At 52.7% G+C, this 12,550-nt stretch overlaps 2 protein-coding genes and 1 long non-coding RNA gene across 3 annotated transcripts; 1 reads left to right on the top strand and 2 right to left on the bottom strand.

Moving 5' to 3' along the window:
- Window positions 1-631: 631 nt before the first annotated feature.
- HOXA1 (homeobox A1) lies at window positions 632-3,367 on the bottom strand. The gene is made up of 2 exons (XM_030264891.4): window positions 2,496-3,367; window positions 632-2,067 (listed from the first exon to the last, which is right to left on the bottom strand). The coding sequence occupies exons 1-2, from the start codon at window positions 3,112-3,114 to the stop codon at window positions 1,712-1,714; spliced, it is 975 nt and encodes a 324-aa protein (XP_030120751.1). The 5' UTR covers window positions 3,115-3,367; the 3' UTR covers window positions 632-1,711.
- A 4,207-nt stretch (window positions 3,368-7,574) lies between these two features.
- On the bottom strand, window positions 7,575-10,722 carry HOXA2 (homeobox A2). Its single transcript, XM_002194902.7, has 2 exons — window positions 9,352-10,722; window positions 7,575-8,674 (listed from the first exon to the last, which is right to left on the bottom strand). Exons 1-2 carry the CDS (start codon window positions 9,731-9,733, stop codon window positions 7,917-7,919), a joined length of 1,140 nt encoding a protein of 379 aa, XP_002194938.4. The 5' UTR covers window positions 9,734-10,722; the 3' UTR covers window positions 7,575-7,916.
- Window positions 8,647-12,211, top strand: LOC140682627 (uncharacterized). Its single transcript, XR_012054555.1, has 2 exons — window positions 8,647-9,448; window positions 10,710-12,211. It is a non-coding gene; the product is annotated as an uncharacterized lncRNA (long non-coding RNA).
- The last annotated feature ends 339 nt before the right edge of the window (window positions 12,212-12,550 follow it).

Consider the following 12,550-nt stretch of genomic DNA (forward strand, 5'->3'; position numbering starts at 1 on the left):
GGGGGGGTTGGGGGGGTGGGAGGGGGGACGCGGAGAAAGAGAGGAAGGGATGGTGGAACGGGCCGGGATTAACACCAAAAACACACTGGGAGCCATCTCCCACTTTGGCACCCCATCAAGCGCTGGGGATAGCAGCTTGGAATGGAGAGAGAAGCCGGACAAGCTTAGTGCCCAGGCTAATTAAATATGCAGTCCTTGGAGAGGGGCCTGCAGTGTGAGGAAAGACTGGCTGAAGAGAGTTTCTGCTTTTGAAGGGTGCTCTGTTTATTTAAGTGTCAGCATCCATCCCGAGGTGAAAAGGTTAGCACTTGACCCAGGAAGTTCTCCTGTTTGTGCTTCAGAATTAGATTGGGATCATAAATTCCTCCCAGTTACAGAGAATGTAGAGAAGGGCCTTATATTGTCTAAAAATAATATTTTTTGAGCATAGGAGAGGAAGAAGTTTTGTGTAGGATGTCAGATTGGGCAGCTAGAGCTCTGACTCTGATAAAACAACACAGGAGGGGTTGTGAGACTCTTACTCCCTTTGCCCCTTGGAAAGACCCCAGTAGAAGAAAAGAAGGGAAACAAAAGCGCTGAGCCCAGCCTGTGACTCAGTGCTGACGTCACGCAGAGGTAGGCAGACAAGAGCTACCTGAAAGTGGAATATATTTATTACAGACATTATAAGGACCCGTAAATCCTGCCCTGGCTTCCACCACTGGTGGAATCACAGAGCCTTTCATGATTGTACAGAAAAATCAGGAGGACATTTTGCTCACACACGACAACTGATAGAACTCAGTGTACCCGCAGTACAGCAAAGCACGGTGCGTCATGCAAAGGTCTGGACACCAACCACAGAAATTATACATTCATTTGGCCATTTGTCACATTCACGAGTAGTTTGAAAAGACATCGAGTCTAAAGGAAGGTTAATATGAAAATAGGAAGAGGCGAAGTCTTTTGGATGCTTGTGCCCTTCAGCTGCACATAATCCAACACAGCTTTTGGGGCAGGGGGAAAAGGAGGGGGGACAAGCACACTGGGCAAGGTTTAAAAAAACCTAGTGCAATTGAAGCCTTGTTTGTCACATTTAAAGAAATAGCGCTACTTTTTTGAGGTATCTGCTTGAGCTTAAGACGTTTACTTGATACGGTCATCTACTTTACCAATATAAAAATGGATCCAGTTTGGCGAATGCACTCACCCTGCTTAACCTGATAATCGAAACATCATTCTAGAAAAATCTGTAAAAAGATAAATCTCTCGGACAAAGTATTTACAAGCAACAAACTCATTGACACGAACAAAGAATACATTAAATTAAGGGGATGAAAGTCCTATAAGTCGTGTAAACACTTGCAATAGTGCATCTCTTTGTGAGGTTATGTACCCTAAATAACCTGTCTTTCACTCAGGGAAACTCGGTGGAGTGTCTTTGCAGTGGTGGAGGGGGACCCTTACGCGGATGCCAACACAGCTCCACCGTTAACAGAAAAGGAAGGGGGGGGCCAGGAAGAAAATTCCCCTGGCACCAAGGCGCCGGGACCCGGCGGAGCCGACACCCCCGGGGCCGGACGGCAGCAGAGGTAGCGGGGGAGGGAGCGGCAGCTCGCCGGGACCTCTCGGGAATACCGACCGACCGAGGGACCGACATAACAGCGGCGGAAGGACGCGTGCCGCTCCGGCGGGGGCGTCGCGCCCGGCGGCCGTCGGGGCGCAGCCGGTCTCAGTTGGAGGCAGCGAGCGTGTCCGAGGCGGAGGAGGCGGGCGAGGCGCTGCAGGGCGAGGAGCAGGACTTCTCCGACGAGTCCTCCGCCTTCTCCTCGCAGCCCGTGGGGGTGGCGGGGGAGATGGGCAGCAGCCCCTCTTTCTCCCGTTTCTTTTGCTTCATCCGCCGGTTCTGGAACCAGATCTTCACCTGCGTCTCGTTGAGCTGGAGAGAGGCGGCGATCTCCACCCGCCTGGCCCTGGTCAGGTATTTGTTGAAATGAAACTCCTTCTCCAGCTCGGTGAGCTGCTTGGTGGTGAAGTTAGTTCTGACGGTGTTGGGCTGCCCCACGAAGCCGTACTCGCCAGCCTTGCCTGCGAGGGGACATGCAGCGGTAAGTGAGCGCAAATGATTTATAGGCGATGTAATCAATATGTCCACACCGGCTAAGCGATAGGGAGCAAGAACTTCTTAGGATAAGAGGGAAACCCCGGCAGGGTGAGTGATGGAGTGCGAGGTGCTAAACCGGAGTCAGCCTCTAGTGTCAGAGCAAACTTGATAAGTGGTTTATGAATTACCAGAAATATGACCACAGGAGAGGAGGAGAAGGGGGAGTCAGGAATAAGTGAGGAATAAGCGCCGCTGGCTTTCAGCTGCGCGGGCAGGCAGCCGCGACTGCTCCCAGAGGTGCGGGCCGACCTACCTGCCCGGAGCCCCGCGGGATACCGCGCCTCTTTCCCCGCACCCGCGGCGGAGAGAGAGAGGAGCGGCCCCCGCCCCGGCCCTCCCGCCGGCCACTGACCTGTTTTGGGTGGGTTTCTTTTCACTTTCATCCAGTCGAAGGTTTGCGCCGGCGGCGAGGTCTCGGTGGAGGGGGAGCGGGCGTTTTCCCGGTGGCCAGCGTGGAGGGGAGACAGGGCATGGTTGTAGGTGCCCAGGGGCAGGCTCTGCTGCTCCTGCCCGTAAGGGGGAGGCACGTACTGAGCGGAGGCCCCCGCGTAGCCCTGGTGGGGGAGCGGGTGCTGCGCAGCGGCAGAGGAGGAGATGCTCCCCGAGTACACGGCGGGGGCACAGGGAGGGAAGCCGCCGCCCAGCTCCGCGTCCTGCCCCAGGGGGTAGGGGCCGTACGCCGGTCCGAAGCCCTGCGCGCTGTAGGTCGGGCCGCAGCCGGGGTGCGCGTAGGACACCCCCAGCCCGCCGTGGTGCTGGTAGGCGGCGGGCTGGGCCGGGGTGTGGTGATGGTGGCGGTGGGGGCTGATGGGCACCCCGCGGCCCGCCAGGAAGCGGTCCTCTCCGCTGCAGCTGCCGGCGCTGACGGCGCAGGGCTGGAAAGTTGTAATCCCGTGGTCGGGGTGGTAGGCGCGGGCGGCGCAGGCCCCCGCCTCGCCGCCGAGGACGGGGTACTCGAGGAAGGAGCTCATCCTCGCCGCGTCCCTCTGTCACGCCGCCACCGGGTCTTCAGCGTCCGGCGGGGCCGCGCCAACTTTCCCACTTCCTCCATGGGGCCGGCAGGAAAATGACACGAAGGCGCCGGCAGCGGGCAGGCACGTGGGGGGCGGCAGCCAATGGCTGCGGCGCCCGCGGGGCTTCCCCGGCTCCTGTCGCTGGTACAGCGCCGCATCGGGGGCATTTAAACGCCGAGCGCTCCGACCGAGCGGCACCGCGGGCAGGGAGGCGGCGGCCGTGGCCCCCAGGGGGTGGGGGGCGGGCCGGGCAGGGCTGTACACACACACCCCCGCCGCGGCAGCCCCGTGGGTCTCGTCCGCCAGCTGAGAGAAGAAGGCAGGAGAGACCTGGAGGCTGCGCCCGGCCCGCGGAGCCCATCGGCCGTCCCCTCCAGGGTGAGTGCTGCTGCCAGTGTGCCCCAGCATCACCCTGCTGTCGGCGCTGTCAAGCTTGCACCGGGCACCTCTGCTGTCCACCAACCCCGGCCAGGGCAGCGGCGGGGGTGGGGTGGGGTGGCTAGGGGAGGCGACTGGATCCGCGGCACGGGGCGAGGGATGGGGCGGAGAGAGGCAGAGACAGTGCTGAGAGCATCAGCCCTTGGAACGGGAATGAGAATGGGACGGTGGGATGCGGCTGGGGACTTCTACCGGGATGGGAATTGACATAAGGAAAGGAATGAAGGTAAGGATAAGGTAGAGAATAGAGAATAGGCATGGGACCGAGGATACGGATGTGGATGGGATGTGGGTGGAGGTGGAGACGGTAATAGTGCCGGTGCCGAGGGGTCTCGCTGGTCCAGCCCCGCCGCAGCCCCAACGCGTCGCCACGCCAAGAGTTAAAGGGGCTTGTCCAGCAGCATCACCAGGCGGCCGCGGACATTAGCATGGAAATTAAGCGCTTTTGGGACTGACGGCCATTGTGCTCTCCCAGGCTCACCGGCCACCCTCTGGCCCTCATCCCTTCTCCCCCCGCGCCTTCGCCGGGCTCACCCTCGCCAGCCTAGGGAAGGAGGAGCCGGGGACAGGAGGACGAATGATTGGACGGGGGCCCGGGGGCTCCGCAGTCCATCTGCTGTGCTCCCGCAGCGCCGCTGCCGCCCGTCCGCCCTGGGACAGGGTGGGGGGACGGCTGTCCGGGGTGTCGCGGGTCGCAGCCCGAGTAGGCAACCCGGGACAGGGGCAGAGGAGCGGAGGGAGGCGCAGAGCCCGCCGGCCCGGCCCCTTTGTCCCTGCGCTCCGCCACCCGGGTCGGCGGTAGGGAGAGATGGCAGATGGCCAGTGGCAGAGGTGGCCCCAGGACCCTCGGGAACCGCTCTGAGCATCGACTCCAACCCAGCCCTCCCCAACACCGTGGGGAGGTGGGTGAAAAAAATGGGTCCGTGGCCAGAGAAGGAGGGATGGCAGTGAGATGTAGGTTACGACCTCATATGCGTTTTACGTATGCGGAAAGGGAAAGGGGAGGTAAAGGCCGGGCATCCGTCTGTCCCAGCTCACCCAGCCGTCTGCAGGCAGAAAGGACGGGACCAAAAGTCTTCAAAAGAAGTTCTGCGAAACGTCAGCCTCGGAGAAAGATGGATGGAAAGTCATGTCCCTTGACACTAGCCCCAGAAGGGGCTACCCCCTCTATTTCTGCAGGTGCCGACTCTTACGTCCCTCTGTTCTCACGCTCGATCTTTGCTTGTTTTGAAATCCAAAAGGCTCTTCTACCACGCCACCACTCCCCGCTCACGAATACACACGTACACACCCACATACACACCCTCAAGCTCCTCCCTCCCGCACGAACTGCGACACAACAACACTAGGTGCAAAGCTCTCCTTCCTACTGCTATTAGGTCAGCCCTTATCCCACGGCATCTGCACGGCCGCTCTACTGTCAGCCAAAACCGACGGGCGCCTCTCCACCACGCATCATTCCCGGTGCCCTCAGTACGTCTATTTGTTCTGATTTACTACAGAGGCAGGGATGGTTAAGGGCCCTCTGGAAAGGTTCAGTTTCTTAAACTGCAGGGGGGTGGAGTGGAGGACAAGAGCAACAACACTCTAGAGGCATTTATGATATTATACTGCGCCAATTTTGGTTATGGTTGCAGCTGTAAACGCATTTATTTCATTCTTGTAAACCAGTTGTGATAAATACTGCACAAAGCAGAGAAAAAAAAAAAAAACCACAGCGATTAGGATTGCTTACTAATAAAAGGGCTGACATCTTCTCAATGCTTGTTCCTTCAGCCAAGGGGAAAAAAAATATTTTACTACAAGTAGATCCCTTTTACCCGTAAATTCCGATCAATCACTTTTCTTACAGTCTCCAGCATCCTGAAATCCTTTTTCCTCTGCCTTTTTGGTGCCATTGTCTCTTGTTGCATTGTTTCTCTGGCGGGGCTCTCGGGTTTTGCTGCCCGCACTAAGCATGGGGGCAACATCATGAGAAGGGTCGGAGCAGAGGAGGAACACACACCACACCCTCCGTCCTCCGCGGCCAGGCGAGGGGGAGCTACTGCCCCTTCCCCTTGCCCTCAGGCCATCCCGGCCCCTCCGCGGCTTCGCTCCGCGTTTCCTGCCACGGAACGGAGGCTGAGGGGGCGATCCCGGCTGTTTAGGCTTTTCCGTGGGAGTGTGCCCCCGCTGTGGCCCCATAGTTCACCCAGAGCCTCGGAGGCGGCTCCTGCTTGCTGAATTCCCCCATTTATTTAAATTGAGTTTGTGAAAAGTTTAAACTTTGTAGAATGTTTCCTTTTCCTTTTTATTTTCGTTTCTTTTTGTTTTACATCTCTGGGCTTTGTTTGAGGGCTTTTGGGGTTTTGTTTTATTGTTTAGGTTTGGGTTTTTCAGTTCGTTTTGATTTGGTTTTCTTTAAGTGTAGTCAGCATCCGGAAATCTGGGCACAAAAGAAACCCCAACCCTTACAGGAACGTTGCGGTCCAATTTAACCCAGTGGCAGGGGAGTGAAAATGCCCGTGAGGCTGCTCGCTTTCCGCAAGGACATGGCTGGAACAGAGGGAAGGAGGAGAACTGAGGCCGAGGTTTCACCGCGCCCGCAGCTCAGCCAAGCTGTTGTTTTAAAAGAGCAATAAAAGTGAATTATGACTAAACGCCTTCTCACTTAATGGTTTTAGACGGGGATCCCCAGCCTCGGCAAATACGTAAGAGGATTTTTATTTGTGAATGTGTTCCTGCAATTGATCTCTTTGATGACATTCTCATTCATAGAAAGAGTTTGATTTATGACTTTCGGAAGAATTGCGTTCAGCCCTTCCAGCTATAACCCACGCATCCCAGCTCCACAGCGTGTTACAGGGCTGGGAGACAGCGCTGCTCTCATGGACGGACAGCAGAGCCCCATTCACAAACCCCCACCCAAGCCCCACTCGCTTGTGTAACGTGACCGCTCGGACTCACTCGCACTCACACGCACGCAAGGAGCCGCGAACGTCCCCGCACGGGATCCCCTGGCCCCGGAGAGGCAGAGCCCCGCTGGCATCTGTTGCTGTGGTTTAGCCCGAAGGACGGGGCTCACCCTCCGCTTTGGGGTTCGGTAACACCGGGGGGCAGGCAATTTGGTGGAGATTTCTGAAAGCCCGTCTAGCCGCCTCCAGCAGAAGAGCAGTGAGCCCGAGAAAATTGTAACTTTAAAGTCAGAGGTTCCTCTTTTCGTTATCAATCTCTCATCTCTCGAGAAGGCTTACACAGAAAAATATCTTCGGGTCTGCCCCTGCACCGCCCCCGAGAAGGATGGAGTGGAGAGGCCGGTTCCTCCCTAAATATTTTTTCTTCCCCCTGCGTTTCTGCCACCCTTTTGATTTCACAGGCACTAACTTCTCTATTTCCTCTCCTCCTAGGGCTGATTTCTTGGATTACTCAGCACCTGAGAAGTAACCAACCACATTATTTGTGAGCTCTGATATACGTTTTCTGAAATATCTTGCTGGCTGCTAAGCACTACTTTCTAGAAAACCAGGATTAATTAAAAAAAAACTAAAAGCACCTTTCCTTTCGTTCATGTAACAGGCTGATTTCTGCAGGAGACACTTACCCTATTGAGTCTCTCTTACGTTCTGCCTGTAGCAGAGAAAGTCTTCATTCATGCTTTTGTTACAGCTCAGGATTTCCAAGCTTTGTATCCTCACAGAGATAAGATGCCATATTTATACATTAAAAGGAGCAAATGTCTATCAAATCTGTGAACGGTTCTAATTTCTTTAGTTTGTTTTTCCTTCCCTTATGAGAATCCTTACAATAAAGGAAATGAACGATTTTTTCCTCTCTAATGAGTGTCCTAAATTGCCAAAAGGGAAGAGCTCGTTGTCAAAACGTTGGATTTTGATTATTAGTAAATTAATAGTGGAAGGGATGGGGAGAGATACCCGTCATGTTATCTGTCTTGAAAGCAGAGAGAAAAAGAGGAGAAAGAGAAAGAAAAAAGAGAAAGCTCCTTGTAGCAAACAAGAATTTATTCTACCAAAAATACTTATGACAACGCATCCTAATGTAATACAAAAATAAAAAGAAAGTGAAGATACATTCCTATATGATCACTTTCTCACAGACCTCATATATTGCTTTCATAGAAGGACCTAGAATGTGGCTAGGTTAAAATTGAACACAACTAAAACTTCATACGAAACGGCAAAATGGCATATCAGAGGGAAGTAACAAACAGAAAATAGTGAAGAGGGAAAGGGAGGGGAAACATAAAATTAATTAACTGGGGGAAAAAAATCAAGAAAAAATAAGGAGGAGAAAGCAGGACCCTTAGAGAGGACTTCTTTAATTTCTTAGTAATTCAGATGCTGCAAGTCAATTGTGGTGAGTGTGTCTGTAAAAAAGTCAAAACTGTCAGCAGAGATATCTACGGGACTGTCCAGAGATCCTGGCAAACTGGGGGAAACTGCATCTGAAAGCTGTAGGCAGGAATCTGTGGAGAAAACGTTAAAGTCCTGTAAAGAAGGGACATCTAGGGCCTCAGGACTGTCATTGTTCAGGCCAGCTGCACAGTTCTGGGCCATTGTTGAGAGGCAGTTTTGAACAGTGGGTGACTGATGCTGAAAATGTTTCAGATTTTTCTCATTGCTCGTTAAAGGCGAAACGGGGAAAGTTTGGGATTCGCCATTGTGCGCATTCTGCGCCTGCTGCTGGGAGAGGGCATTCTGCTGGAAAGCGTAGCCTTCCCGCTCCAGGAGAGCGCCGGAGACGTTGCTGAGGGCTTGCTCGAAGAGGGATTTCTCCTCCTCCTCCTCCTCTTCTTCCTCGTCCACTGCTTTTTCGGGGTCCTCTAGGTTCTTAAATTTCCCCTCGCTGTTTTGATTCTCCTTGCACTGGGTCTGTCTCTTGTGCTTCATCCTCCTGTTCTGGAACCAGACTTTGACTTGTCTCTCAGTCAGATCCAGCAAGGCTGCAATCTCAACCCTCCTTGGTCTACAGAGATACTTGTTGAAATGAAATTCTTTCTCTAGCTCCAAAAGCTGGGTGTTGGTGTAAGCCGTCCTCAGGCGCCTAGATCCACCGCTACCGCTATCGGGGATTTCAAGGGGGTCTGTTAAAAAAGAAAGAAAAAAAAAAAAAAGAAAAACACCACCACCACACGCACCCCAAAGCATCACCGCCCGAACAGCGAAAGCAAAGGCATACGGACACACATACAAAACAGATAAATGCACGGATTGAATTTCAGCACCCCAGCTCATCGCATCCCGGGGGGGTGGGGGGGGAGTGCTCTCGCTGCATGTATGTGTCTATATCTATATGTCCATATAGCATAAAATAGCAACTGCAACAAAATGGCCGCCTTTGGATGCAGTAAACCCATTGTGTTGCACTGCTGAGCGCCCGGTGCTGCGTGCCCCTCGGCCACCTCCGCCAAATCGCTGCCTCCAGCTCCCCAACCTCCCCACACCAGAGCAAACTTTATATTAGCCATACCGCAATTTATAATTAATGCATCAGCTGCTTAGCTGAGCGGGAGCAATCTATCACTCTTCATTACTGTCAAATATCCTAACTCTAGGACGGCGAGACAAGAGAGGTCAGCTCCAACTCAAATAAATCATCCCGCATTAGGCAAGTTTGGGGAAAGTTTGGGTTTCCATCGAGCCCCGCCAGCTCGGTCTTTCCCGCCCGGCCGCCCTCCGCCTCGTCCCCCCGCGAAGCCGGGGGGATGCGGGGAGCCAAAATAGCGGCCCGGCGGGGCTGGCAGCACGTCTTTAGACTGACCTTTGTGGCTGAGGCAGGCAGGTCCAGCGGCTGAGGCGGAGGCCGAAGCGGGCGGCAGCGCGGATCGCTTGGACGCCTTTTTCTCTTTCATCCAGGGGTACTCCGGGGGCGGCGGGGCGCCGGCGGGGCCCGGGCTGCCGCTGCGGCCGCGGGGGCTCGCCTTGGGGCGACCGCCGCCGCTGTGGCGAGGGTGGCTGCCGGGGTTCAGGCTGGGGATGGTCTGCTCGAAAGGAGGAGGAATCAGTGTCGAGTGTGAAAGCGTCGAGTTCTTGATTGATGAACTTTGAAATGTATCACCGACAGGGGGAAAAGATGTCAGGCACTCAGCAAGCGATGGCTGGCTATTGATAAAACCGATCTCTCGCTCAAATGCGAAATTCATGGCCTTCAACTGGCAGCCCCCGCGGAGAAAAAGTTCCCTCGGATTCAGGGGCCTCGGGGGGAGGGGAAGGCCCAGGAAAAAGGAGAGAGAGGAGAAAAAAAATATAGCATAGAAGATCGCTGGTGGGGTGTTTTTTTTCTAATTCACTGATTACAGCCGTATGGGGACCGTGCTACTATTAAACTATTGAATTCATGGAGACAAGGTTGAAATTGGACCGAATTGGCTGTCACATGATTGCCTCTGCCCAATGACAATTTGGGCTTTAATCAAAAGAAGCCACTGTCTGTTTGATTGATCCAAAAAAGTCGGGAAGGAACGCCTCATTGGGGGCCAGAAAGGCTTTATTTACACTTTTTTTTAAAAGGGGAAATGATATCTCGAGTATCTATCCCCTTGGCGTCCTAATCTGAAATGATCGGGGGTGGGGAGGAGGGTGCGTGTGCGTGGATATGTTTGTGAGAGAGGCTGCGAGAGTGTGTGTGTGTGTGTGTGTGTGCGTGTGTGTGTGTGTGTGTGTGTGGCTGCTTGTCCTGCAGCCTGCTGCCTTCCTCGCATCCACCCGCACACTCTTCTCTCATTGTTTGGGACTGTCAGGAAAACGCTTTGCACCTCACAAATCATTTAAGCACCTCAGTCTGACGCCTTGAGTCATTAACAAAGTAATCCATTAATCTTCAAAGTTTTGACACCGTCAGGCCCCCGCATAAGAAGTTGCACCCAGGCAGGAGTCTGAAGCAGAGGGTCTTGATTTTTTCCTAGGAATAGCACTTTCTCCAAAACTAGTTTCTCCTTCGCGACTCAGCCTCAATGGGCTCCTTTGTAATTTTTGTTTGTTTGTTTGTTTGTTTGGCTCTGTGTTCTTGTTGATTTTTTCTTTTTTCTTTTTCTTCTTTTTCTCTCTTGTTTTTTTTTTTTTTTTCTTTTTTTTCTTTTTTTTTTTGGTCTTCTTTTTTGATGGCTATCGGGTGTACAGTATGGAGAACAATCGGTCGCCGGTGCTGAGCCATTGTTTATCAGGATATTCCTCAGCAACCTTGCTTCGAGGGGAAGAGTCACATAGGCAGCAACCCTGGCGCTTCATGACTTCCCTCTCCAGTTGGCGTCCCGGGATTGGACCGTAACACATAACCCTAGGAGAACCTCTCTGGGCGAGCCAAATCGCGAGGCTGCAAACGCGTCTAGCTGTTGCCTCTTAAAAAAAAGTATATATCCCGTGCCTTAGCTTGCAAACGATACTCCCGTCTGCTGGCATAATTTGCTTAATAACCGTAGTAGGCTGGGTCTGGTGAGTATTTTCGATTACCAGGAAATATATGGGCTGGTAGCGGGTTTGTTTTCAAGGGGCCAGACAGAGCGAAAATTCTGCGGGGTTCTGACTTGAGAGACGGCACTCTCCTCCGATGCTTGGCTCTTGCCGCCGCCTCCTCCAGTCACCCCTGCCAGGTCGAGGCAAGTCCCGAATTTGGATGCTTTTGGCATAATTTTCCAACCATTCTGAGGCGACAAGGAGTGTGACGACAATGATGGCCACAATCAGCAGTTCGATGAATCCTATGGTCACAGCCGCCCTAGACAGCCCGGACGGGGCTTGCTTGCCCGCGGAGCCCGGGGTGCACGGCGGGGTGGGGTGCGCCAGGGGCCGGGGGAAGGCGCTTCCGAGCCGCTCTCCGTGTCCTCCAGGAGCCAGGAAACCATCGCCAGCGCGATGAGATGCCGTCTCGCTTTATTTTCGGAGTTGCCAAACAAGGGTCGGCAACCGTCTTCGTAATTATATATCAAAAAAAAAAAAAAAAAAAAAAAAAAAAAGAATACGGGGGGGATGGAGGGGAAACAGAAAACAAGACCCAAAGCACTCAGTCTGTGTCCAGTCTGCACGAAGTGAATTTAAAAATCAGTTTTAAGTTAATGCATCCACAAGATATAGCATATCTGCGAAGGCATTGGAGAGAGGGGGAGGGGAGGGGCCGAGAGGCTTTAAATGGGCTTTTTGGTGGTTGCTTGTTTAAATAAAATATAGAACGAGACTTGTCATTTAATCCCTCAAAAGGGATGCCTTACAAATATCGATGCTGTTGGAAAATGCAAGGGGTTTAATTTTCTTGCTTTTAGTCCAAACAAAGCTCTGGTGGTGTCTGCCCGCGATCAATCTTGGCCGCCAAAAGGTTTGACAGCTACTGGCCCTTAAGAACACATTTAAAGCTTCTTGCTCTTTCCAAGATCAAATGTGGCCGTGAAAAGAGGCAGAGCAAGAAACGCAAGTAAACAAGGAAAAAAGCTGCTTTTAAAATATGCTGGCAGAGGACTGGGCTGCTTGTGGGAAAAGTCCGGTTTTATTTTGCTTCTTCATGCCTGCGTTTTCTTTTCTTTTCTCTGATTTTTTTTTTTTTTCTCCCTCTGGAAAATATTTGGATTAAGAGCAGTATGACAAATAATAAAGAGAGAGGTCTGGACTTTAACCAGGCTTTGTGAGTAAAACCTGTGTGGGTGTCTCTATTCTGCACATTTGTTTCTTCTGGTCAGTCTAATACAAAAACCACCTGGAACAAAACCTTTGCAGAGAGGACGCGAAATTCTTGGGAGAAACAATTACTTCTGCCTCCGGGGGCATCTTTTAATCAGACGAATCTTAAATGCAAAATTACAAATTCTTATTTGCAACCTATAATCTCTGAAGAGAAGATTGAATACGTTTTATGAAAAGAAGGGGGGGAAATCCCCTGTATTTTTCTTTATTCGGGGTGGGAGGGGAGCGAAACGCCAACTTCCTTCTATTTGAACATTTTCCTAAATGCAATTCGTGGTGCTAAAGGAACC

The sequence above is a fragment of the Taeniopygia guttata genome, chromosome 2 (assembly GCF_048771995.1).
Source record: "Taeniopygia guttata chromosome 2, bTaeGut7.mat, whole genome shotgun sequence".
NCBI lineage: Eukaryota > Metazoa > Chordata > Aves > Passeriformes > Estrildidae > Taeniopygia > Taeniopygia guttata.